Raw genomic sequence first — 25,752 nt, 5'->3', positions numbered from 1 at the left:
TAATAATACATTTAATTTATATAGCGCCTTTCACGAGACCCAAGGACGCTTTACATAGTCAAAGAAAGAGACAAGACAGATAGCACACAGACCAGAACAAAGCAACACACTAACTGGCTAACTAGCTAACTAAACTAACTAGCTAACTAACTAACTAGCTAGCTAACTAACAAACTAACTGACTAGTTAACTAAAAAACAGACAACTATCTAACTAACTAACTGGCTGACTAATTACTAGCTAACTACCTAACCAACTACAGGCCAAAAGCCTTGTTGAACAGATGGGTTTTGAGGGCTGATTTGAAGGTGTCCAGGGTTGGGGCAATACATATCCCTGAGGGGAGAGAGTTCCAGAGGGAGGGGGGTGTTAGGGCGGTGTATCTCTGAGGGGAGAGAGGTCCAGAGGGTGGGGCCACACTGAAGGCTCTGTCTCCAAAGGTTGGCAGGCTGGTGTGGGGGATGGAGAGCAGACCCGTGTCCGAGGACCGCAGGCTCCGGGATGGAGCATGTTGGTGGAGGTCAGATAGGTACTGAGGGGCAAGAGCAAAGAGGGATTTATAGGTGGGAAGGAGGAGTTTGTAGGAGATGCGGGACTTAATTGGAAGCCAGTGGAGTTGGATGAGGGTGGGGGTGATGTGCTGCCAGGGCTTGGTGTGGGTGAGAACCCTGGCGGCTGAGTTCTGCACATACTGGAGCCTGTCCAGGGTTTTACTGGGTACCCCGAACAGGACTCCATTGCAGTAGTCCAGGCGGGAGGTGATGAAGGCATGGATGAGGGTCTCAGTGACAGAGTCCGAGAGTGACGGCCGAAGTCTGGAGATGTTTTATAGGTGGAAGAAGGCAGATATCGTGATGGATTCAATGTGTGATTGGTAGGAGAGGGTGGAGTCCAGAATGACACCCAGGTTGCGGACTTCAGGAGATGGAGACATGGAGCAGCCGTCTACCTGGAGAAGAAAATGTCCAACCTTCCGGAGCAGCGCCTTGGGTGCCACAACCATGAGCTCTGTTTTTTTACAGTTGAGTTGGAATAGGTTGGAAGTCATCCATATTTTTTATTTCGTGCAGGCAGTTGACAAGGGACTGTGGGGGGAGCTGAGTGGATGGTGTAGGGCTGAGATACAGTTGAGTGTCATCAGCATAGCCGTGGAAGTTCAGGCTGTGATGGCAGATGATCCGACCGAGGGGGGAGCATGTAAATGGTGAAGAGGAGGGGTCCAAGCACAGAGCCTTGAGTCACGCCTTGGTTAACGGGCTGGGAGGAAGCTGGAGCCATTAATGGTGACAAACTGTTTCCTATTGGAGAGGTACGACTGGAACCAGGAGAGAGCTGTACTGGTGAGGCCTAGGTGGTTGGATAGGCGGTTGAGGAGGATAGAATGGGAGACTGTGTCAAAGGCTGCCGCGAGGTCAAGAAGGATAAGGATGCTGATGTGGCCGGAGTCAACAGCGATGAGGAGATGGTTGGTGATCTTTATTAGGGCAGTCTCTGTGCTGTGGTGTGTTCTGAAGCCAGATTGGAGGGTCTCATAGAGCTCATGGTTGGACATGTGCTGATGGAGTTGGGCGGCAACTGCTCTTTCCAGGATTTCACTGAGGAAACTAAGGTTGGAGATCAGCCGGTTGTTACGGGCTGCTCACACGCTTGCATTTGATGTGTCAACATCGACGGATGCCATTCACTTTCAGTGGCTGCAGCCGAATGGCATTCTGGTTCCGTTGTTGTCCCGTTGCGTTGCTAGCGTCGAAAGTTGAGAAATGTTCAACTTTCAGATGCGTTGCTGGAGCTGCCGACCAATCAGATGTCTTGACGGAGAAAGACGTCATCGCAAGGCGGGATTTTCACATTTTTCGATACCAAGATGGAGGACAATCGCTGTTTGTTTGCAGGATAGGATGTACCCAATACCTGCGGGCACCACGTTCACGTTGCCTCAACCACAATGCATAGACGATCGGCACACGTTCGACCAGATTAGCATCCATGAGAGCACTAAACGAAAAGCCGGGTGGGTTTTCAAAATAGTTCGCGCTAGCAGGATCGGATAATCTACTGGCTGTTGCGAGCGCAGTTTTGGCCAATGTGATTGGTTGTTGTTGCGTGCGGCAGACACGCCTTCCGCCATACGTTGACGGACACGCATCAAACGCAAGCGTGTGAGCCCCCCGTGACCAGGCTTTTTGAGGATGGGGGTGACTGAGGTAGTTTTGAAACTGGTGGCTACTATGCCAGATTCGAGTGAGGAATTGATAATGTCCACCATGATGGGGCAGAGAGTAGTGAATGATTCAGTGTTACAGTAAGACTGTAGTAGATGATTCAGAGTTACAGTAAGACTGTAGTGAATGATTCAGAGTTACAGTAAGACTGTAGTAGATGATTCAGAGTTAGCTACATGCAGATTCTCTAAACGGGCTCTGATTTACTTACACAGATCTGGAATCATTTGTGCCATGTTGTGACAGACACAAGATCAGTACTGCCTCTCAGTCTCATCATATCTGACCTGGCTGGATTAGTACTGCCTCTCAGTCTCATCATATCTGACCTAGCTGGATTAGTACTGCCTCTCAGTCTCATCATATCTGACCTGGCTGGATTAGTACTGCCTCTCAGTCTCATCATATCTGACCTAGCTGGATTAGTACTGCCTCTCAGTCTCATCATATCTGACCTGGCTGGATTAGTACTGCCTCTCAGTCTCATATTTGACCTGGCTGGATCAGTACTGCCTCTCAGTCTCATATTTGACCTGGCTGGATTAGTACTGCCTCTCAGTCTCATCATATCTGACCTGGCTGGATCAGTACTGCCTCTAAGTCTCATCATATCTGACCTGGCTGGATTAGTACTGCCTCTCAGTCTCATCATATCTGACCTGGCTGGATTAGTACTGCCTCTAAGTCTCATCATATCTGACCTGGCTGGATAGAAATCGTTGAGACAGGAGCCTTCCTCCAGGGTTCACTCGACCTTCGCTCTGTCCACTCATGCACCCCTAGAATATCTGGACACAACTCCCCCTTCTGCAACAGATCCTTGACAGAGGAGAGCGAATCACAGCGTAGCTCAGCCTCTCTTGCCACCAGATAGGGCAGGAAGAACCAATCAGGTGACTCCTTTCCTGGGCGGGTGAGCTGGGTGGGGGTCGGGGCGGGGGCGGGGTTGGGTGTGGAGGAGGGTCTCTGGTGGCACTGCCTCCTGCAGCGGGCCTCAGAGAGTCTCCGGATGCAGTCTGGGAGGAGGGCTCTGGAGCGCACATCGCCCCGGACTGCAGGGGGGGTGGGGGAGGTCTGGAGGGTGGGGCTGGTTGGTCGCTCCCCACTAGTGAGAGTCCTCTTCACTGGTAGGTGGCTGAACAGTTCAGACATCTGCAGGATGGAAGATAACAATGTGACTCAATAAACCACAAATGGCAACTCTGGATGGGAAGTTGTTCTTTCCAAATTTGAAACACACAAAAACACTTTTTCATACTTTAAATCCATAGGAATCTCTGAGGTTGCCATCTTTCTTCTTCCTCTGGTTGCCCATGGTCCACTGTGTCTGAGGGGTCAACCATGAAATTCTCTCAGTCATTTTCACAGTTGCCTCTGTCTCTGCACATGGCCACTTCCTCTGCAGATCCAGGTGACCGGCCATGATGGTGAAAGAGCAAAACTACAGGTGGACTAGAACCCAACAACACTTCATTACTGCTGTTGCAATGGTGTTTTTATGTTTAGGTGAATGTTAATTGTATTGACTGAATCATAATGGCCCAACCTCACTTTCAGCTTTGCTTTCTGTGAAGAACAATAGTAGAGGGGAAGTTATCAGGGCCAGTTACAGCCAGACTGCAGAACCTAATGTCACTCTTAAGCTTTCTATGACAGCAGCTCATGTGAAATATACCATTAAGCGCTGAAAGGACGGAGATATCTGGCACGACCAGATAGATCAGGAACGACCTTCTTTATCTCCAGTAAATAACTCATTATTTCAGCCATCCACTCTTATCAATCCCTGAGCTGATATGAAACAGCGCCTACCCGTGGTGTCAGTGGGTCAGAGGAGCAGTGGTGTGCTGGGAATGGGGCACGACTGTGAGGCCAGGCATCATGTGTGACTCACCTCTGATGTCATAGTGAGATTGGGTCAGGTTTGGTCACACTGACATGCGTTGTGAAGGTTCTTAGCAGAGATTTTGAGATATACAGTACATACCACATTCACTGTCAGTTCTTACTAAGCAGTTCTACCATAACACAAAACTGAATTTGTAGCTCAGTACAAGTTAATCAAATAACCACCACATAGTTCACTTTAAACCCATTTATTCTAGATATTTCACAACTGTACAGAGACACATAATGGCAAAGCTAGCACACTGTCTCTATAAACACATTGTTGCTCTGGCTCAACCAAAACTAAGAAATAATCAACATAACCCTCATATATTCATATGAGGGTTATGTGATTTGTGCGTTATATTGCGGTTTAAGAGAACTGTACATTCTTTATACATACATACGTATACTCTGTGATTCAAACAAGCAAATAAAATTAAAATGTACAAACTGCAAAATCAGTTCCAACGGCACTGTGTGTGCATTCTGTAGACGGACTAGCTCTGCTGTCTGTGGACCACCGATGATGATCTGCTGTGCCAGGGGCTCATTTGGAAGCATGTCACTGCACACTGAACCTGCATCTGGTACCTGCATCTGGTACATACTGTATGACAAACGTTGTTGACGTGGAAGGTGGGCTTAGGTGTGGTTGTGGTGCTGATGGTCATTGACACTGGGCTTTGTTGACCGCTGACAAACCATTTAGACGTCGAGGGAGACTTGACCAGCTCTGGTGTTGTCTATGATAGGGCTTCATCAACAGGCAGCTCCATGAACCTTTTAATTTAAGGAAGAACTATGTTTATCTGGTGAAGTCCATGATACTGCATACTCATAGAGAGACGAGACACATTTGAAGGGTTAATATTTTCAAGGACCTTTGAGGGTCTATTGGTGGCTCGAATAACATAGCCGAACTCAGCATGCTATTATACAGCAAAGGAGGTGTGTCTGTGTGTGTGTGTGCGCGCGCGCGTGTGTGTGTGTGTGTGTGTGTGCGCGAGTGTGTGTGTGTCTGTCTAAGGGGCAGCAGTAGCAGCAGTGCAGGCACATCCACTTCCCAGATAATTCCAATTTGTCCGACTCCTTCACTTAGTCTTTTATTCACGGGCCTCCGGGTAGGGAAGGTGTGTGTGTGTGTGTGTGTGTGTGTGTGTGTGTGTGTGTGTGTGTGCTTGTGTGTGACGGGAGGCCCTGTGATGCTCAGATGTTGAAGCTCTCTCCACAGCCACAGGTGCCCTTGATGTTGGGGTTGTTGAAGACAAACTCGCTGGAGAGCTTTGTTTCCACAAAGTCCATTTCTGTTCCCAGAAGAGTCAGCTGGGCTTTCTTCTCTATGAACACTCTCACTCCTAGAAAGAGATGCACACTCATTACAAACGTTTCACTGATAGATCTCGGCTACATAAACATTTCTTTACTACAGTGTTATGGTGGTAAATTAAATGCTCATCGCAATTATGGTGCAGCAGCCTCCCAGAAGCACAGGGAACTCTGTTTCCTGTGTGGCAGACAGAAACGCCAGCCATGTTGAATTCAGAGGTGCAAACAGCAACATAGCCCAGGTTTGGAGTTGAGAACACGCCACTGATGGAGACAAAATAGACTTCAAGAGAAGTGCACAGCTGGGACGGCTTTGACATGGTGGCCGCGACCAGTGTGACAGTACGTCTTATATGGAACCACAGGAGAGGATCAGTCACAGAAGACAACCTTCACGAATGGAGTTGAGAGTGTAACACCACGGCCATGTTGGGCAGATGAGGGCGTGGTTTAGAGAGTAACACCACGGCCATGTTGGGCAGATGAGGGCGTGGTTTAGAGAGTAACACCACGGCCATGTTGGGCAGATGAGGGCGTGGTTTAGAGAGTAACCCCACGGCCATGTTGGGCAGATGAGGGCGTGGTTTAGAGAGTAACACCACGGCCATGTTGGGCAGATGAGGGCGTGGTTTAGAGAGTAACACCACGGCCATGTTGGGCAGATGAGGGCGTGGTTTAGAGAGTAACACCACGGCCATGTTGGGCAGATGAGGGCGTGGTTTAGAGAGTAACCCCACGGCCATGTTGGGCAGATGAGGGCGTGGTTTAGAGAGTAACACCACGGCCATGTTGGGCAGGAATGTCTCACCATCCTGCAGCACCTCCTCGTCCGCCTGGCCCTTGGATGTGGTGTAGTCCAGGGTGTAGGTCAGCCCATTACAGCCGCGCGTCCGAACCCCCACCTTCATACCAATCTGTGCACAGACCAGACGCTATTACACTCCTGCCAGGGCCCTGCTCCTTCATTCACTCCTGCCAGGGCCCTGCTCTTCCATTCACTCCTGCCAGGGCCCTGCTCTCTCATTCACTCCTGCCAGGGCCCTGCTCCTTCATTCACTCCTGCCAGGGCCCTGCTCCTTCATTCACTCCTGCCAGGGCCCTGCTCTTCCATTCATAAAGGTCAATAAGGTGAGGTTAAATAAGGTCCGCTGGTTACTCACACACTCAGGCTTGTCTTTCAGCAGCATCCTAATCCTGTTCACTGCAGTGGGAGTCTGAAGGAGATGCAGGCGAATTAACAACCATAAACAACCACATCACAGCCACTAAAGAATCCAGATGACAGAGTAGAGAATCTGGGCTATTCCTTGCAGCTAGGTCCCTGACGGCCAGACCTGTTTACCACACTTCTGATGAGGCATTTCCCGTAGCAGGCAGCGTATCTGCCCTCGCCCTATGAGCACTATGGAGAAACAGCGCACAATGACAGGCACTTTTTTCTGAGGACTAGCCTAATCCCTTAAAGCTTGTGCGATCATCGCCTGTCCTCCGTGTGTGTGTGCGTGCGTGTTAGTGTGTGTTCTGTGTACTTCCTTAACCAGCTAGCCCAGGTGTTTCCTTCCCCAAACCCCATCTGTCAACTATTACATAATTTATATAATTTACAATTTGGTCATTCAGCAGAAACTTTTATCTGTTTTTGAGCTAGTGTTGTAGTGTTGTTGTGGCTGGCCACACGTTCATTACATCATCATGGCTGACCTGTTGTCGTGGAATCTGCGGGCTGCTGCGGTTTTCATTACAATTACAAGTAAACTGAAACACTGAGCAGCTAATCACACCACAGTAGAGGCACTTATCTAACGGTTCATGTTCACTGATAGGCAACGTACACTCCCTCACCCTACAATACCACCGTGAGCTAGCCAACCCTTACCCCATGACTCCCTCACCCTACAATACCAACTAGCCAACCCTTACCCCATGACTCCCTAACCCTACAATACCAACTAGCCAACCCTTACCCCATGACTCCCTCACCCTACAATACCACCGTGAGCTAGCCAACCCTTACCCCATGACTCCCTCACCCTACAATACCACCGTGAGCTAGCCAACCCTTACCCCATGACTCCCTCACCCTACAATACCACCGTGAGCTAGCCAACCCTTACCCCATGACTCCCTCACCCTACAATACCAAGGTTAGCTAGCCAACCCTTACCCCATGACTCCCTCACCCTACAATACCACCGTGAGCTAGCCAACCCTTACCCCATGACTCCCTAACCCTACAATACCACCGTGAGCTAGCCAACCCTGACCCCATGACTCCCTAACCCTACAATACCACCGTGAGCTAGCCAACCCTGACCCCATGACTCCCTAACCCTACAATACCAACTAGCCAAACCTGACCCCATGACTCCCTCACCCTACAATCTAAATACACCTACTGAGCTATGTGATCTAGTCCTGCTAGCCAGCTCTGTGATCTAGTCCTGCTAGCCAGCTATGTGATCTAGTCCTGCTAGCCAGCTATGTGATCTAGTCCTGCTAGCCAGCTATGTGATCTAGTCCTGCTAGCCAGCTATGTGATCTAGTCCTGCTAGCCAGCTATGTGATCTAGTCCTGCTAGCCAGCTATGTGATCTAGTCCTGCTAGCCAGCTATGTGATCTAGTCCTCCTAGCCATAGTGACTGGCTAGTTAATAATACAGGACCTCCTCACTAGCGTGCTAGCTGTCTAGCTGCGTGCTAACTGAGATATGCTACTTTAGCACGCAGGACCATGTAGAATAACAGGACAAGGTCATTCCGTACTTATCTACTAATTTATATTATATAGATTATTAAAACACTCACCAATGTTAGTGCCGCTCTTGTGGCTAATATCTTTCTCTTACTGACCGCCCGCACGGTCGCCCTGACCACGGAGGCAGACATGTTAAACCCTGCAGTCTAGTGACAACACCACACACTGCGCATGTGCGCCGCAGCGGACAGCTCCTCGGTCCTGCAAGCCGGTTTACTATTGGGTGAAAACGTGACTGACAGGCACTTCAACCAATAGCGATGTATTGTAACCCCACGGCCCGCCCACACCTGTACACGCTTCAGAATGAGAGGTCATCAGAGAGGTCGTTTCAAAGGTTTAATGGCTCCGAAGAAAATATCAGAATCATATACTGAGTTTTTAATATTTTTATAGAATACTTTTCTGCACATTTTATTCAACAAACTAGAATTGCATTTGATTGGGATTTCATTAAAGCCATGGAGTGGATAAAAGTTAATATTTAAGCAATAAACCACTTGAGTTTTGAGAAGCCATGACGAGCGAATAACAACCCAGAGATGTAGAGTAGAGGGAAACCAGGCCAGGCCCAGCCTGGCTTATGTGCGTGGCTGGCTTGTTTCTGTTCAGGACTGGTCGGACAGAAGCTAGTCACTCCACTGAAATAGCTGTGAATTGAAATGACATGAAATAATGTCTGATAAATTAAGATAGGACTTGTCGCCTGAACACATCAGTTCCAATGCTTCCAATGCTAATCCAGCACAATAAGAGCGATATAGCCAGTTAGCTCATGAGCTCACAACAACTAGCAGCAGCTTCTATAACATTAATGGTAGCAGTCAGTGGTTAAAGCAGTTACAGTACACTGATGATTCCTGTAACGTTAGCTATTTTGCTGCAATTGGTTCAATTTCAAAGTATAGCCTAATATATAATGGGTAATTACTGAGACACCTAAAGTGTAGGTATAATTTAAAAACAGGAGTATTTCAAATGTTCAATTACTGCACATTAATTCAATAACTGACATAGCACCACCAGGTAGCCACATTTTTACATAACTTCTATAACATCCAGTGACAAACACAAATGACAAATCACAATGTAGCCCAGTTTCTTAAGCGAGAGGAGAGCATACTTGAGCTTTCCTCAGTATTTTGACAATATTACTACTTTTTAAACAATTAATAAGCATTATTTGACCTTTCAATTCGCTTCACTTACATAAACATACAGTGAGTGTGTGGTCTCTGAAATTATAAAGAAATATAATATATAACAGAAACACTTAAACAAATAACTAAATAGCCTAACTCAAATACTCATTGAATTGCTGAAACTGAACAAGGAACACATCTAATAAGCCTGTTGCTGCTCTCACGTGGCCGAAAATGGTGAATGCAGTCTATCACCGGTAATACACGTTGTAGCCAACTAAGAAGAACATGGACTAAATCATAGCCTACTTGGACGACAGAACGTAATGAACTTACAAATCAAACAAAGTGCAGTTACTCTTAGCTACCAATAGCCTATAACCAGAGATTACATGATAATAGTATGAAGAAGCTATCAAAATCCCTACCGAAGCCATAGCTAGCAACATAGGGCTAACGCTAATATAGCTAGCAACATAGGGCTAACACTAATCTACCGGGCATTTATAAGCAATGATAAAACATGGTGGTAGAATCTCACCATTAAGGGATTGTACCAGTACACTTTCATCACCTTGCAAAGTTGAAGAAAGTTCTGGCACATCCAATTGTTGATTTGTTGAATGCACTTACTCAGCACTTCTATGGGATTATAGTCTCCTGGTGATATGGTGATATAAATTTGTGTCATCTGCATAGCTGTGGTAACATATTTTGTTGTTTTCCATAATTTGAGTTAGTGGGAGCATGTAAATGTTGAACAGAAGAGGCCCCAGAATGGAGCCTTGGGGAATTTTTGTCCGCTAGATTTGTAATTGCCTGTAGACACAAAGTAGTCTCTGTCCTTCAGTACTAGGAAATTCTTCAGCTGTTGGAAAAACTGCTTTTTCAATTATTTTACTTAAAAACGGGAGGTTTGATATGGGCCTATAATTGTTCATTTGTGAGGTGTCTAGATTATTATTTTTTAAGAGTGGCTTGACGACTGCAGTTTTCAGGGTTTGTGGGAACACACCTGAAAGAAGAGATGTGTTGTAGTAAATCAGAGGCCGTGCAGTTAGATACATTTTACTCCACTCTCCACTGCACAAGTAGGCAGAATATGAAGGCAACAGGAGGATTACAGACGTTGTATAATGTCCTCCAGGTTTTATGGTTGATCGGATAAAATTGTGTCATGGTATTGATTTTAAGTGGACACTGGGACAACACATATCCTGAACCTGATATGGAGGCACTGACTGCTTGTCTAATTTTCTGAATTTTGTCAGTGAAGAATGAGGCTAATTCATTGCAGGCCCTGGTGGATAGAAGTTCAGAGGCTACTGACACAGGAGGGTTTGTCAGCCTATCAACAGTGGCAAACAAGGCACATGCATTATTATTGTTTTTGGTGATGATGTCAGAAAAGAAGGACTGCGGTGCATTTCTCAGCTCCAAATTCTAAATGCTAAATCTCTGTATAGATGTCATAATGAACATGGAGATGTTTTTCTGCATTCAGCTTTTCATCACTCTCTTTTTTCTATTCTGACCAGCGTAGCGTTTCTCCATGGAGATTGTTTCTTACCAGAGACCACCTTCACCTTAGTGAGTGCAATGGCATCAATAATATTTGTAATTGTATAACTGAAATTATCCACAAGCTCATTGACTGAGACCCAAGAGAGGGCAGGTGTGGATGAGAAAGCCTGAGTAAATATTTCACTGGTGTTTTCAGTGATGTACCATTTTGTGATGACATGTTTGAACATTTCTGTGCATGGAGATAGTACTCTCAACGAAAACACAGGAATGATCAGAGAGCGCAACATCAGACACCTCAACCTTAGAAATATTCAGACCTTTGGTGATGATCAAGTCCAGATTGTGCCCCTTGTTGTGTGTGGGCTCCGTCACATGCTGAGGAATTATGGGGGAAGAGGGGAGGGAGAGGGACTAGGTCATGAAGTAGTGGTCAGAGAGATGGATTTCCAGCCTTGATTTCCAGCCACCCAGAACGATTTGAGTTTCCCAGAAAATGGGGCACCAATCAGGAGACTGCATTTTAACTGTTGTTCCGCCCCCAGTACCTGATTGGTTCCCTACTAGCGGCCTCCTGTTGTACAATATTTCTCATCATCTACTCAAGACTCAAGATCTGTTTGTAGCCAAGTACACTATATGGACAAAAGTATTGGGACACACCAAGTTTGGTGGAGGAGGGATAATGGTGTGGGGTTGTTTTTCTAGGGTTGGCCTAGGGTCTAGGTTTCTAGGCCCCTTACTTCCAGCCAAGGGACATGTTAATGGGTCAGCTTACCAACTTTGTGGGAACAGTTTGGGGAAGGTCGTTTTCTTTTCCAGCTTAACTGTGCCCCAGTGCACAAAGCAAGGTCCATAAAGGTATGGTTGGGTGAGGTGGGTGTGGAAGAACTTGACTGGCCCGCACAGAGCTCTGACCTCAACCCCATCGAACATATTTGGGATGAACTAGAACGGAGATTGCGAGCTAGGCCCTCTCGTCCAACATCAGTGTCTGACCTCACCAATGCTCTTCTGGATGAATGGGCAAAAAATCCCACAGACACACTCCAAAATCTCATTGGAAGCCTTCCCAGAAGAGTGGAAGCTGTTATAGCTGCAAAGGGGGGATCAACTCCATATGAATGCCTATGAATTTAGAATGGGATATCATAAAAACTCCTGTAGGTGAGGAGAGAACAGCCAGACTGGTTCAAACTGACAGAAAGGCCCAATACTGGCCCAATACTTTTGTCCATATAGTGTGTGTGTGAACCATACTGTATACATAGCAATAAACAGATTTTGAGTCTTGAGTAGATGAGGAGAAATATTACAGGAGTCTGCTAGTAGAATGAAGCAACGAGCAGTAAAGTTAACGTTAGAAGAATAAACACAGCCAAAAGTGCAGTTATTGCAGAAATGGACTTAATATAAACAATTAAAGAAGAATAAGAGTATGCACTAGCAGAGTTGGTCAGCGGAAAATATGTTTTTGCTGTTCTTCCGACAGGATTTGACAAAAGTTTGATCCATGTTTTGTTACACTGGCAGAAGGAGTTTGTCAAGACAAGTAACACTCCTCCCGCCCACTCAAATCGCTCTGGGCAGCTGGAAATACAGACTCTACCATTTAATTATTTTTTTACGATGAGACTGGCTTCCAGGCTATTACAACAGTGCCATGTATATTCTTGACTCCTGTATGTATATTTGTTTTACTCTTGCTCTATTCTGTACATTCTCTGTTGTTCTTGCTGCTGTGATGCCCACATTTCCTCCCTGAGGATTAATAAAGTGAATCATATTTTACAGAAAATAGTGTGATAAACAAAAATCACCCATTGAGCAGCAGTTCTTGTTAATCAGCTGACAGAAAAGCCACACATGCTCAAATAACACGAGTTTACAACAGTGGTGTGCAGAAGGGCACCTTGTTGAATCTACGCCACTAAGAATTCAGGCTGTTCTGGAGGCAGAAGGGGGTGTGATTTGGTACCAGATAGGTGGGTAGATAAAGGGGGTGTGATTTGGTACCAGATAGGTGGGTAGATAAAGGGGGTGTGATTTGGTACCAGATAGGTGGGTAGATAGATAAAGGGGGTGTGATTTGGTACCAGATAGGTGGGTAGATAGATAAAGGGGGTGTGATTTGGTACCAGATAGGTGGGTAGATAGATAAAGGGGGTGTGATTTGGTACCAGATAGGTGTGGAGGTAGATAAAGTGGCCACTGAGTATAAGTCATGTGCATGGAGTGAATATCCACAACCCAGGGAATAACTTGTAAAACAATGACCTGGATGACCGCTCTCTCAATCTTAATTACAAATTATCAACTGAAATGGTGTGGGGAAAAATGTACAAAAAAAAAAGTTTATTTGATAAGCAGACCTTACAGACAGAATACTAGCAGCAAAATCCTCCCAGGGGGCAAAGCCTCACATTTGTTTTAGCAATTTAAATGTGTAAACGTATGATGTCTTTGTATTTATTTTATTAAAGTCTGTTTTTGTTTATGCAACCAGGACACCATTGAAAACGAGACCCTGGTCTCAATGGACTCCTCTGGTAAAATAAAATAAAAACATAAAAATACAGCTGAACATCTGATCATCCAGAGACACTGTGGCCACAACATTATCTGGGGAAAAAATAAAATCACACTCATTCCTCTTTTACCTTGGGACAACAATTAAGTGTATGAAGGCTTCATTTCCACAACGTTGAATAAATCAATAAACCTATATCAGTTGGTACTGGGTTTTCACCGATATTATTCAACAATAATTAAGCCATAATACAATATTCAATAATGAAATGTTTAGCTATGGAATACATCATAACAAACAATTTGATGCAGTAATGGAGTGGTTGTATTTCAACATTCACAAGTTCCTCAAATAAATACTTTCTTAGTTCAACTTTTTCTTCCTAATTTTTGAGGAGGATCTTCCCCATTCCTCATTGGTGGAGCTGTAGACTGAGATGATCAGACACACACAGACCCACAGGCCAGACGAGAGTGGGGGTGGCAGGTGTCAGTGCACAAGACAAATCAAGCAAATTATTTTATATTTAAAAAAAATAAAAATTAAAACACAAAACCATTTCAGCCAGGTAAACAAAGTAATGGTGAGCATGCATCATGGCTTGTCTGTTAAAATAAAGTGGACTTTTTTCTTTTAAAAAGGTTTTAAAACATAAAAAGGCCCTCGGCGTCATCAGGATGAGCCACTGGTGTCCTGGGGTTTGGAGTCCTGGGGATTCTGGGGTTTGGAGTCCAGGGGATTCTGGGGTTTGGAGTCCAGGGGATTCTGGGGTTTGGAGTCCTGGGGATTCTGGGGTTTGGAGTCCTGGGGATTCTGGGGTTTGGAGTCCTGGGGATTCGGGGGTTTGGAGTCCTGGGGATTCTGGGGTTTGGAGTCCTGGGGATTCTGGGGTTTGGAGTCCTGGGGATTCTGGGGTTTGGAGTCCAGGGGATTCTGGGGTTTGGAGTCCAGGGGATTCTGGGGTTTGGAGTCCAGGGGATTCTGGGGTTTGGAGTCCTGGGGATTCTGGGGTTTGGAGTCCTGGGGATTCCACTTCACGGTGCGTTCCTGTTTAGAGCTCTAGTTGTGGTCCAGGAAGTGGGAGGGTGAGACAGGAGCTGCTCTTTATCTCTCTGGTCCTCCTCAGTCCACTGGACTCCTCCTCTGACCAGACCGGCCCAGGTGTTTGCTAGCTAGGCTGCCTAAAACAGACAAGCACAAGCTAGATTTGGACAACCAGATGAGCTCACAAAAACTACACAAGTCTTAAATGTAGCCTATATATTAACACACACCTGCTTGTGGACTCAACCCCACATGTTGCTGCTGCTTCTTCTTTTTCTGCTTCTCCTCCTGTAGAGGCGAACCCTAGACAAATAAAATAAACATAAAAGATGGATGAGAATCTGTGTTTGTGTAAATGTGTTTGTGTATGCAGGTGTTGCTTGTGTAAATGTGTTTGTGTATGCAGGTGTTGCTTGTGTAAATGTGTTTGTGTATGCAGGTGTTGCTTGTGTAAATGTGTTTGTGTATGCAGGTGTTGCTTGTGTAAATGTCTTTGTGTATGCAGGTGTTGCTTGTGTAAATGTGTTTGTGTATGCAGGTGTTGCTTGTGTAAATGTGTTTGTGTCTGCAGGTGTTGCTTGTGTAAATGTGTGTGTGTATGCAGGTGTTGCTTGTGTAAATGTGTTTGTGTATGCAAGTGTCGTTGTTTGTGTAAATGTCTTTGTGTATGCAGGTGTTGTTTGTGTAAATGTTTAGCTATGATACCTGTTTGTCTTTCTCTCTCAGATTCCTCAAGTGGCTTGAAGAAGGAGGAGATGAAAATGAAGAGCTGTCAGCTTTGGCACTTCCTGAAAAAAACAAACCTGTCAACTCCAGTCAACAACAAACCCTGTCAACTCCAGTCAACAACAACAAACCCTGTCAACTCCAGTCAACAACAACAAACCCTGTCAACTCCAGTCAACAACAAACCCTGTCAACTCCAGTCAACAACAAACCCTGTCAACTCCAGTCAACAACAAACCCTGTCAACTCCAGTCAACAACAACAAACCCTGTCAACTCCAGTCAACAACAAACCCTGTCAACTCCAGTCAACAACAAACCCTGTTAATTCCAGTCAACAACAAACTCCATCAACCCCAGTCAACAACAACAAACCCTATCAACTCCAGTCAACAACAACAAACCCTGTTAACTCCAGTCAACAACAAACCCTGTCAACTCCAGTCAACAACAAACCCTGTTAATTCCAGTCAACAACAAACTCCATCAACCCCAGTCAACAACAACAAACCCTATCAACTCCAGTCAACAACAACAAACCCTGTCAACTCCAGTCAACAACAAACCCTGTCAACTCCAGTCAACAACAAACCCTGTTAATTCCAGTCAACAACAAACTCCATCAACCCCAGTCAACAACAACAAACCCTATCAACTCCAGTCAACAACAAACCCTATTAACTCCAGTCAACAACAAACTCCATCAACCCGACAACAACAAACCCTGTCAACTCCAGTCAACAACTCCATCAACACCAGTCAACAACAACAAACCCTGTCAACTCCAGTCAACAACAAACCCTGTCAACTCCAGTCAACAACAACAAACCCTGTCAACTCGTCAACAACAAACCCTGTCAACTCCAGTCAACAACAACAAACCCTGTCAACTCCAGTCACTTCCAGAGGTGCTGCTCTGCTGTGGACGCTCGCACCTGTGCTACTCTGGTTGGACCAGTGTGTCCATCTTTCTCTCTCTGATTGGACCAGTGTGTCCATCTCTCTGGTTGGACCAGTGTGTCCATCTTTCTCTCTCTGATTGGACCAGTGTGTCCATCTCTCTCTCTGGTTGGACCAGTGTGTCCATCTCTCTGATTGGACCAGTGTGTCCATCTCTCTCTCTCTGGTTGGACCAGTGTGTCCATCTCTCTCTCTCTGTGATTGGACCAGTGTGTCCATCTCTCTCTCTCTGGTTGGACCAGTGTGTCCATCTCTCTCTCTCTGGTTGGACCAGTGTGTCCATCTCTCTGATTGGACCAGTGTGTCCATCTCTCTGATTGGACCAGTGTGTCCATCTCTCTGATTGGACCAGTGTGTCCATCTCTCTGGTTGGACCAGTGTGTCCATCTCTCTGGTTGGACCAGTGTGTCCATCTCTCTGATTGGACCAGTGTGTCCATCTCTCTGATTGGACCAGTGTGTCCATCTCTCTTAATGAACCAGTGTCCATCTCTCTGATTGGACCAGTGTGTCCATCTCTCTTAATGAACCAGTGTCCATCTCTCTGATTGGACAGCATGGCTATAGACCATCACAAGGTCACTCTCCATCTTTTAAAGACCTGTGTGAAGGAGCTGCCTGGTGCCCCATCTTTATATAAAGTCCCTCATAACACCTGTCCCCAAACAGCCTCTCACTAAAGAACACAAAGGTTGTCCAACGCAGCCCTCCCTTACATCCATATATAGCAAGTACATAGTCCATCCAGACCAATATGTCTTCTTACCCCTATCTGTATACTGTATAGAAATTGTACTTATTGTGTATTTTGTAAATTTGAAGTTTATCTGTATTGAACATAATCTTGGAGCCAACAACATTTCACTGTAGATGTACACTTACATTACATGTGACAAAGAAATCTTGAATTAGGGCTGGGGGAACGCATCAACGTCATCGACTACGTAAATACGGCTTGCAAAACGTGCATCGACGCGTCACAAAGAAGTAAGATGGCTGTTCCCGTTCAAAACTAACAGTATAAGAAATTGATTTTCTATTGATTTACATGATATAAACGTTATCTTGCACCTTTTATCTTTCCAACCCCTTTTCTAACTAGCGATAAGATTAAGATGTGCCTCTAGGAAGCATTTTCACTATAAATGATCAGAAGACACGTCTCTCCTCTCTAGAAGCAGGTCCATATTGCGCAACACCCGCTCACACATGCGCGGAGACCAGCTGCTTTGAGTGAGAGAATGGAAACGCTCAAACATTTGGTTGCTCGTTGCTAAGTGAAGTCTTTTACAAGTGATGGAGGAAACACGAGCAATCGTTGAAACATTTAGCACAAGGCTACACGTGGAGAACTGCACCACTTTCAACTGCCTAGTAGTTTTCTCCATCAGCTGGTATGAATGCTCAGTCAGAGTCAGACGTTCCATCACTGTTATTTCAGTAAACATCAAATCCAATCAGAACACAAACAAACAGAAAGTATGCGTGGGGATTAATCAGGATTTGACTGTAGCTGTGTCAGTTGATTGTAGCAGCTGGTGAGCTGCTGTGCTCCAGGAGTCTCTGAGCACTCATGTGTCATGTGACTAAAGAGAAAAGGCACTTTCAACAAAGCCTAGACAATTGGGTGGTTAAAAATATATTTTGTTTCAATGTAAAATAACATTTGAAAATCTGGTAAACCTATGCACACAGCACTAAAATTATACAAACACGGTTTAGTAATTTAAAGCAACCATTTGCCAGCTAAATGGTTTGGCTACAAATGTGAAAGATTTAGCAACTATTATAACGCTGAAATGTGCTGTACAAATACTCGCCTTGCCCTGCAGTGCAGCTACTTTGTTGATGATTAAATAAAATATTAAAATATTAATGAGAACATTTTTAAATATGTGGGGTACATTAATTGTTCTATTAATTGAGCAATAAAAAAGATTATCGTTAAAATAACCTTTCAGTCGTTATTGCAAGATTAATTGTTAGAAAAAAAGTTGTTAGGTGCAGCCCTATCTTGAATCTTCATCTTGAGAAGGTCTACTATTATCCCTACACACCACAATGGCCACTATGGGGATATTGAGGATGTGGAGGAAGCTCTTGTCAGGCCTCTGCTGCACACCCCTCTATCCTCTCCTGACCCCATCACACCCCTCTATCCTCTCCTGGCCCCATCACACCCCTCTATCCCTCTGACCCCATCACACCCCTCTATCCTCTCCTGGCCCCATCACACCCCTCTATCCTCTCCTGACCCCATCACACCCCTCTATCCTCTCCTGGCCCCATCACACCCCTCTATCCCTCTGACCCCATCACACCCCTCTATCCTCTCCTGACCCCATCACACCCCTCTATCCCTCTGACCCCATCACACCCCTCTATCCCTCTGACCCCATCACACCCCTCTATCCCTCTGACCCCATCACACCCCTCTATCCTCTCCTGGCCCCATCACACCCCTCTATCCCTCTGACCCCATCACACCCCTCTATCCTCTCCTGACCCCATCACACCCCTCTATCCCTCTGACCCCATCACACCCCTCTATCCCTCTGACCCCATCACACCCCTCTATCCCTCTGGCCCCATCACACCCCTCTATCCCTCTGACCCCATCACACCCCTCTATCCCTCTGACCCCATCACACCCCTCTATCCCTCTGACCCCATCACACCCCTCTATCCTCTCCTGACCCCATCACACCCCTCTATCCTCTCCTGACCCCATCACACCCCTCTATCCCTCTGACCCCATCACACCCCTCTATCCCTCTGACCCCATCACACCCCTCTATCCTCTCCTGACCCCATCACACCCCTCTATCCTCTCCTGACCCCATCACACCCCTCTATCCCTCTGGCCCCATCACACCCCTCTATCCCTCTGACCCCATCACACCCCTCTATCCCTCTGACCCCATCACACCCCTCTATCCCTCTGACCCCATCACACCCCTCTATCCCTCTGACCCCATCACACCCCTCTATCCCTCTGGCCCCATCACACCCCTCTATCCTCTCCTGGCCCCATCACACCCCTCTATCCCTCTGACCCCATCACACCCCTCTATCCCTCTGACCCCATCACACCCCTCTATCCCTCTGACCCCATCACACCCCTCTATCCCTCTGACCCCATCACACCCCTCTATCCCTCTGGCCCCATCACACCCCTCTATCCTCTCCTGACCCCATCACACCCCTCTATCCCTCTGACCCCATCACACCCCTCTATCCCTCTGACCCCATCACACCCCTCTATCCTCTCCTGACCCCATCACACCCCTCTATCCCTCTGACCCCATCACACCCCTCTATCCCTCTGGCCCCATCACACCCCTCTATCCCTCTGACCCCATCACACCCCTCTATCCCTCTGGCCCCATCACACCCCTCTATCCCTCTGACCCCATCACACCCCTCTATCCTCTCCTGACCCCATCACACCCCTCTATCCCTCTGGCCCCATCACACCCCTCTATCCCTCTGACCCCATCACACCCCTCTATCCTCTCCTGGCCCCATCACACCCCTCTATCCCTCTGACCCCATCACACCCCTCTATCCTCTCCTGACCCCATCACACCCCTCTATCCCTCTGGCCCCATCACACCCCTCTATCCCTCTGGCCCCATCACACCCCTCTATCCTCTCCTGGCCCCATCACACCCCTCTATCCTCTCCTGGCCCCATCACACCCCTCTATCCTCTCCTGACCCCATCACACCCCTCTATCCTCTCCTGGCCCCATCACACCCCTCTATCCCTCTGACCCCATCACACCCCTCTATCCTCTCCTGACCCCATCACACCCCTCTATCCCTCTGACCCCATCACACCCCTCTATCCCTCTGACCCCATCACACCCCTCTATCCCTCTGACCCCATCACACCCCTCTATCCCTCTGACCCCATCACACCCCTCTATCCCTCTGACCCCATCACACCCCTCTATCCTCTCCTGACCCCATCACACCCCTCTATCCCTCTGACCCCATCACACCCCTCTATCCCTCTGACCCCATCACACCCCTCTATCCTCTCCTGGCCCCATCACACCCCTCTATCCTCTCCTGACCCCATCACACCCCTCTATCCCTCTGACCCCATCACACCCCTCTATCCCTCTGACCCCATCATACCCCTCTATCCTCTCCTGGCCCCATCACACCCCTCTATCCCTCTGACCCCATCACACCCCTCTATCCTCTCCTGACCCCATCACACCCCTCTATCCTCTCCTGGCCCCATCACACCCCTCTATCCTCTCCTGACCCCATCACACCCCTCTATCCTCTCCTGACCCCATCACACCCCTCTATCCCTCTGACCCCATCACACCCCTCTATCCCTCTGACCCCATCACACCCCTCTATCCCTCTGACCCCATCACACCCCTCTATCCCTCTGACCCCATCACACCCCTCTATCCCTCTGGCCCCATCACACCCCTCTATCCTCTCCTGACCCCATCACACCCCTCTATCCTCTCCTGGCCCCATCACACCCCTCTATCCCTCTGACCCCATCACACCCCTCTATCCCTCTGACCCCATCACACCCCTCTATCCCTCTGACCCCATCACACCCCTCTATCCCTCTGGCCCCATCACACCCCTCTATCCTCTCCTGGCCCCATCACACCCCTCTATCCCTCTGACCCCATCACACCCCTCTATCCCTCTGACCCCATCACACCCCTCTATCCCTCTGACCCCATCACACCCCTCTATCCCTCTGACCCCATCACACCCCTCTATCCTCTCCTGACCCCATCACACCCCTCTATCCTCTCCTGACCCCATCACACCCCTCTATCCTCTCCTGGCCCCATCACACCCCTCTATCCCTCTGACCCCATCACACCCCTCTATCCTCTCCTGACCCCATCACACCCCTCTGACCCCATCACACCCCTCTATCCTCTCCTGACCCCATCACACCCCTCTATCCCTCTGACCCCATCACACCCCTCTATCCCTCTGACCCCATCACACCCCTCTATCCCTCTGACCCCATCACACCCCTCTATCCCTCTGACCCCATCACACCCCTCTATCCCTCTGACCCCATCACACCCCTCTATCCCTCTGACCCCATCACACCCCTCTATCCCTCTGACCCCATCACACCCCTCTATCCCTCTGACCCCATCACACCCCTCTATCCCTCTGACCCCATCACACCCCTCTATCCTCTCCTGACCCCATCACACCCCTCTATCCTCTCCTGGCCCCATCACACCCCTCTATCCCTCTGGCCCCATCACACCCCTCTATCCCTCTGACCCCATCACACCCCTCTATCCCTCTGACCCCATCACACCCCTCTATCCTCTCCTGGCCCCATCACACCCCTCTATCCTCTCCTGACCCCATCACACCCCTCTATCCCTCTGACCCCATCACACCCCTCTATCCTCTCCTGGCCCCATCATACCCCTCTATCCCTCTGACCCCATCACACCCCTCTATCCTCTCCTGGCCCCATCATACCCCTCTATCCCTCTGACCCCATCACACCCCTCTATCCTCTCCTGACCCCATCACACCCCTCTATCCCTCTGACCCCATCACACCCCTCTATCCCTCTGACCCCATCACACCCCTCTATCCCTCTGGCCCCATCACACCCCTCTATCCCTCTGACCCCATCACACCCCTCTATCCCTCTGACCCCATCACACCCCTCTATCCCTCTGACCCCATCACACCCCTCTATCCTCTCCTGGCCCCATCACACCCCTCTATCCCTCTGACCCCATCACACCCCTCTATCCCTCTGGCCCCATCACACCCCTCTATCCCTCTGACCCCATCACACCCCTCTATCCCTCTGGCCCCATCACACCCCTCTATCCCTCTGACCCCATCACACCCCTCTATCCTCTCCTGGCCCCATCACACCCCTCTATCCCTCTGACCCCATCACACCCCTCTATCCTCTCCTGGCCCCATCACACCCCTCTATCCCTCTGGCCCCATCACACCCCTCTATCCTCTCCTGACCCCATCACACCCCTCTATCCTCTCCTGACCCCATCACACCCCTCTATCCCTCTGACCCCATCACACCCCTCTATCCCTCTGGCCCCATCACACCCCTCTATCCCTCTGACCCCATCACACCCCTCTATCCCTCTGGCCCCATCACACCCCTCTATCCTCTCCTGACCCCATCACACCCCTCTATCCTCTCCTGGCCCCATCACACCCCTCTATCCCTCTGACCCCATCACACCCCTCTATCCTCTCCTGACCCCATCACACCCCTCTATCCCTCTGACCCCATCACACCCCTCTATCCTCTCCTGGCCCCATCACACCCCTCTATCCCTCTGACCCCATCACACCCCTCTATCCCTCTGACCCCATCACACCCCTCTATCCCTCTGACCCCATCACACCCCTCTATCCCTCTGACCCCATCACACCCCTCTATCCCTCTGACCCCATCACACCCCTCTATCCCTCTGACCCCATCACACCCCTCTATCCTCTCCTGGCCCCATCACACCCCTCTATCCTCTCCTGACCCCATCACACCCCTCTATCCCTCTGACCCCATCACACCCCTCTATCCTCTCCTGACCCCATCACACCCCTCTATCCCTCTGACCCCATCACACCCCTCTATCCCTCTGACCCCATCATACCCCTCTATCCTCTCCTGGCCCCATCACACCCCTCTATCCCTCTGACCCCATCACACCCCTCTATCCCTCTGGCCCCATCACACCCCTCTATCCCTCTGACCCCATCACACCCCTCTATCCCTCTGACCCCATCACACCCCTCTATCCCTCTGACCCCATCACACCCCTCTATCCCTCTGACCCCATCACACCCCTCTATCCTCTCCTGGCCCCATCACACCCCTCTATCCCTCTGGCCCCATCACACCCCTCTATCCCTCTGACCCCATCACACCCCTCTATCCCTCTGACCCCATCACACCCCTCTATCCCTCTGACCCCATCACACCCCTCTATCCCTCTGACCCCATCACACCCCTCTATCCTCTCCTGACCCCATCACACCCCTCTATCCCTCTGACCCCATCACACCCCTCTATCCCTCTGACCCCATCACACCCCTCTATCCCTCTGACCCCATCACACCCCTCTATCCCTCTGACCCCATCACACCCCTCTATCCCTCTGACCCCATCACACCCCTCTATCCCTCTGACCCCATCACACCCCTCTATCCCTCTGACCCCATCACACCCCTCTATCCCTCTGACCCCATCACACCCCTCTATCCTCTCCTGGCCCCATCACACCCCTCTATCCTCTCCTGGCCCCATCACACCCCTCTATCCCTCTGACCCCATCACACCCCTCTATCCCTCTGACCCCATCACACCCCTCTATCCCTCTGACCCCATCACACCCCTCTATCCCTCTGACCCCATCACACCCCTCTATCCCTCTGACCCCATCACACCCCTCTATCCTCTCCTGGCCCCATCACACCCCTCTATCCCTCTGACCCCATCACACCCCTCTATCCCTCTGACCCCATCACACCCCTCTATCCTCTCCTGGCCCCATCACACCCCTCTATCCTCTCCTGGCCCCATCACACCCCTCTATCCCTCTGACCCCATCACACCCCTCTATCCCTCTGACCCCATCACACCCCTCTATCCCTCTGACCCCATCACACCCCTCTATCCCTCTGACCCCATCACACCCCTCTATCCCTCTGACCCCATCACACCCCTCTATCCTCTCCTGGCCCCATCACACCCCTCTATCCCTCTGACCCCATCACACCCCTCTATCCCTCTGACCCCATCACACCCCTCTATCCCTCTGACCCCATCACACCCCTCTATCCCTCTGGCCCCATCATACCCCTCTATCCTCTCCTGACCCCATCACACCCCTCTATCCCTCTGACCCCATCACACCCCTCTATCCCTCTGACCCCATCATACCCCTCTATCCTCTCCTGACCCCATCACACCCCTCTATCCCTCTGACCCCATCACACCCCTCTATCCCTCTGACCCCATCATACCCCTCTATCCCTCTGACCCCATCACACCCCTCTATCCTCTCCTGGCCCCATCACACCCCTCTATCCTCTCCTGACCCCATCACACCCCTCTATCCCTCTGACCCCATCATACCCCTCTATCCTCTCCTGACCCCATCACACCCCTCTATCCCTCTGACCCCATCACACCCCTCTATCCCTCTGACCCCATCATACCCCTCTATCCCTCTGACCCCATCACACCCCTCTATCCCTCTGACCCCATCACACCCCTCTATCCCTCTGACCCCATCACACCCCTCTATCCCTCTGACCCCATCACACCCCTCTATCCCTCTGGCCCCATCACACCCCTCTATCCTCTCCTGACCCCATCACACCCCTCTATCCCTCTGACCCCATCACACCCCTCTATCCCTCTGACCCCATCACACCCCTCTATCCCTCTGACCCCATCACACCCCTCTATCCCTCTGACCCCATCACACCCCTCTATCCCTCTGACCCCATCACACCCCTCTATCCCTCTGACCCCATCACACCCCTCTATCCCTCTGACCCACTCCCCACATTCACTTCAGCTGAAGCTGTTCCACCAGCCTGCCCTTTTTTAAACAGCTTCCAACCAACACTTCCCAGATGGTTGAGTGAAACAAACCCATGTCAGGTTATATATCCTCTTCTGTCAGGTTATCTACCCTCCTCTGTCAGGTTATCTATCCTCCTCTGTCAGGTTATCTATCCTCCCCTGTCAGGTTATCTATCCTCCTCTGTCAGATTATCTATCCTCCTCTGTCAGGTTATCTACCCCCTGTCAGGTTATCTACCCCCTGTCAGGTTATCTACCCCCTGTCAGATTATCTATCCTCCTCTGTCAGGTTATCTACCCCCTGTCAGGTTATCTACCCCCTGTCAGGTTATCTACCCCCTGTCAGGTTATCTATCCTCCTCTGTCAGGTTATCTACCCTCCTCTGTCAGATTATCTGTCCTCCTCTGTCAGATTATCTATCCTCCTCTGTCAGGTTATCTATCCTCCTCTGTCAGGTTATCATCCTCCTCTGTCAGGTTATCTATCCTCCTCTGTCAGGTTATCTACCCCCTGTCAGGTTATCTACCCCCTGTCAGGTTATCTATCCTCCTCTGTCAGATTACTGTATCTATCCTCATCTGTCAAGTTATCTATTTAGCCCTGGGAAAGCTTAGCTAAACTGTTGAGGCCTATGGGAAGCATTTCAATATAAAGTTGCTACACGTGGCTGGGCTTGGTGAACCTGTGCGACCAGAAAGAGACATTATATTCACAAGTCGTTGAGAATATTACAAGTATCATGCAAAACAATGTCTAAGAACAACCATAGTGTTTCTCACCCGTGGGGCCTCGGTACTGGGGACAGTCCTTCTTCATGTGGGACTGAGATCTGCACAAAAAGCAGCAGCGCTTCTCCTCTGGTCTCCTCCAGCGGTCGTCCTTCCTGGCCGTCAGGTCTTTGGCGCCCTCAGCAGACTCCGCCCACTCACGCCGGTTTTCAGCGCGGTCCTCCTGGTCCCTCCTCTGCTTGGACCTGCGGTGACGCAACACGTCTGTTACAAACACCCACAACAAGACAGACTCTCATACGTGCCCAA

The 25,752-nt window shown here is 49.1% G+C and overlaps 2 protein-coding genes across 2 annotated transcripts in view; both read right to left on the bottom strand.

Moving 5' to 3' along the window:
• Positions 1-4,373: 4,373 nt before the first annotated feature.
• On the bottom strand, positions 4,374-8,336 carry isca1 (iron-sulfur cluster assembly 1). Its single transcript, XM_084457630.1, has 4 exons — positions 8,243-8,336; positions 6,599-6,652; positions 6,247-6,352; positions 4,374-5,467 (listed from the first exon to the last, which is right to left on the bottom strand). Exons 1-4 carry the CDS (start codon positions 8,321-8,323, stop codon positions 5,319-5,321), a joined length of 390 nt encoding a protein of 129 aa, XP_084313756.1. The 5' UTR covers positions 8,324-8,336; the 3' UTR covers positions 4,374-5,318.
• A 4,918-nt stretch (positions 8,337-13,254) lies between these two features.
• The window catches only part of tut7 (terminal uridylyl transferase 7), a 56,312-nt gene continuing 43,814 nt past the window's right edge, over positions 13,255-25,752 (bottom strand). The window contains exons 26-29 of the mRNA XM_084456780.1: positions 25,495-25,688; positions 15,138-15,220; positions 14,663-14,735; positions 13,255-14,569 (exon numbers count right to left, since the gene is read on the bottom strand). Coding sequence (XP_084312906.1) covers positions 14,511-14,569; positions 14,663-14,735; positions 15,138-15,220; positions 25,495-25,688 — 409 coding nt within the window. The 3' untranslated portion in view covers positions 13,255-14,510. The remainder of the gene's footprint in view (positions 14,570-14,662; positions 14,736-15,137; positions 15,221-25,494; positions 25,689-25,752) is intronic.

Source organism: Borostomias antarcticus, assembly GCF_949987555.1.
Source record: "Borostomias antarcticus genome assembly, chromosome: 23".
Classification (NCBI taxonomy): domain Eukaryota; kingdom Metazoa; phylum Chordata; class Actinopteri; order Stomiiformes; family Stomiidae; genus Borostomias; species Borostomias antarcticus.
This window is presented reverse-complemented; position numbering and strand designations above follow the sequence as displayed.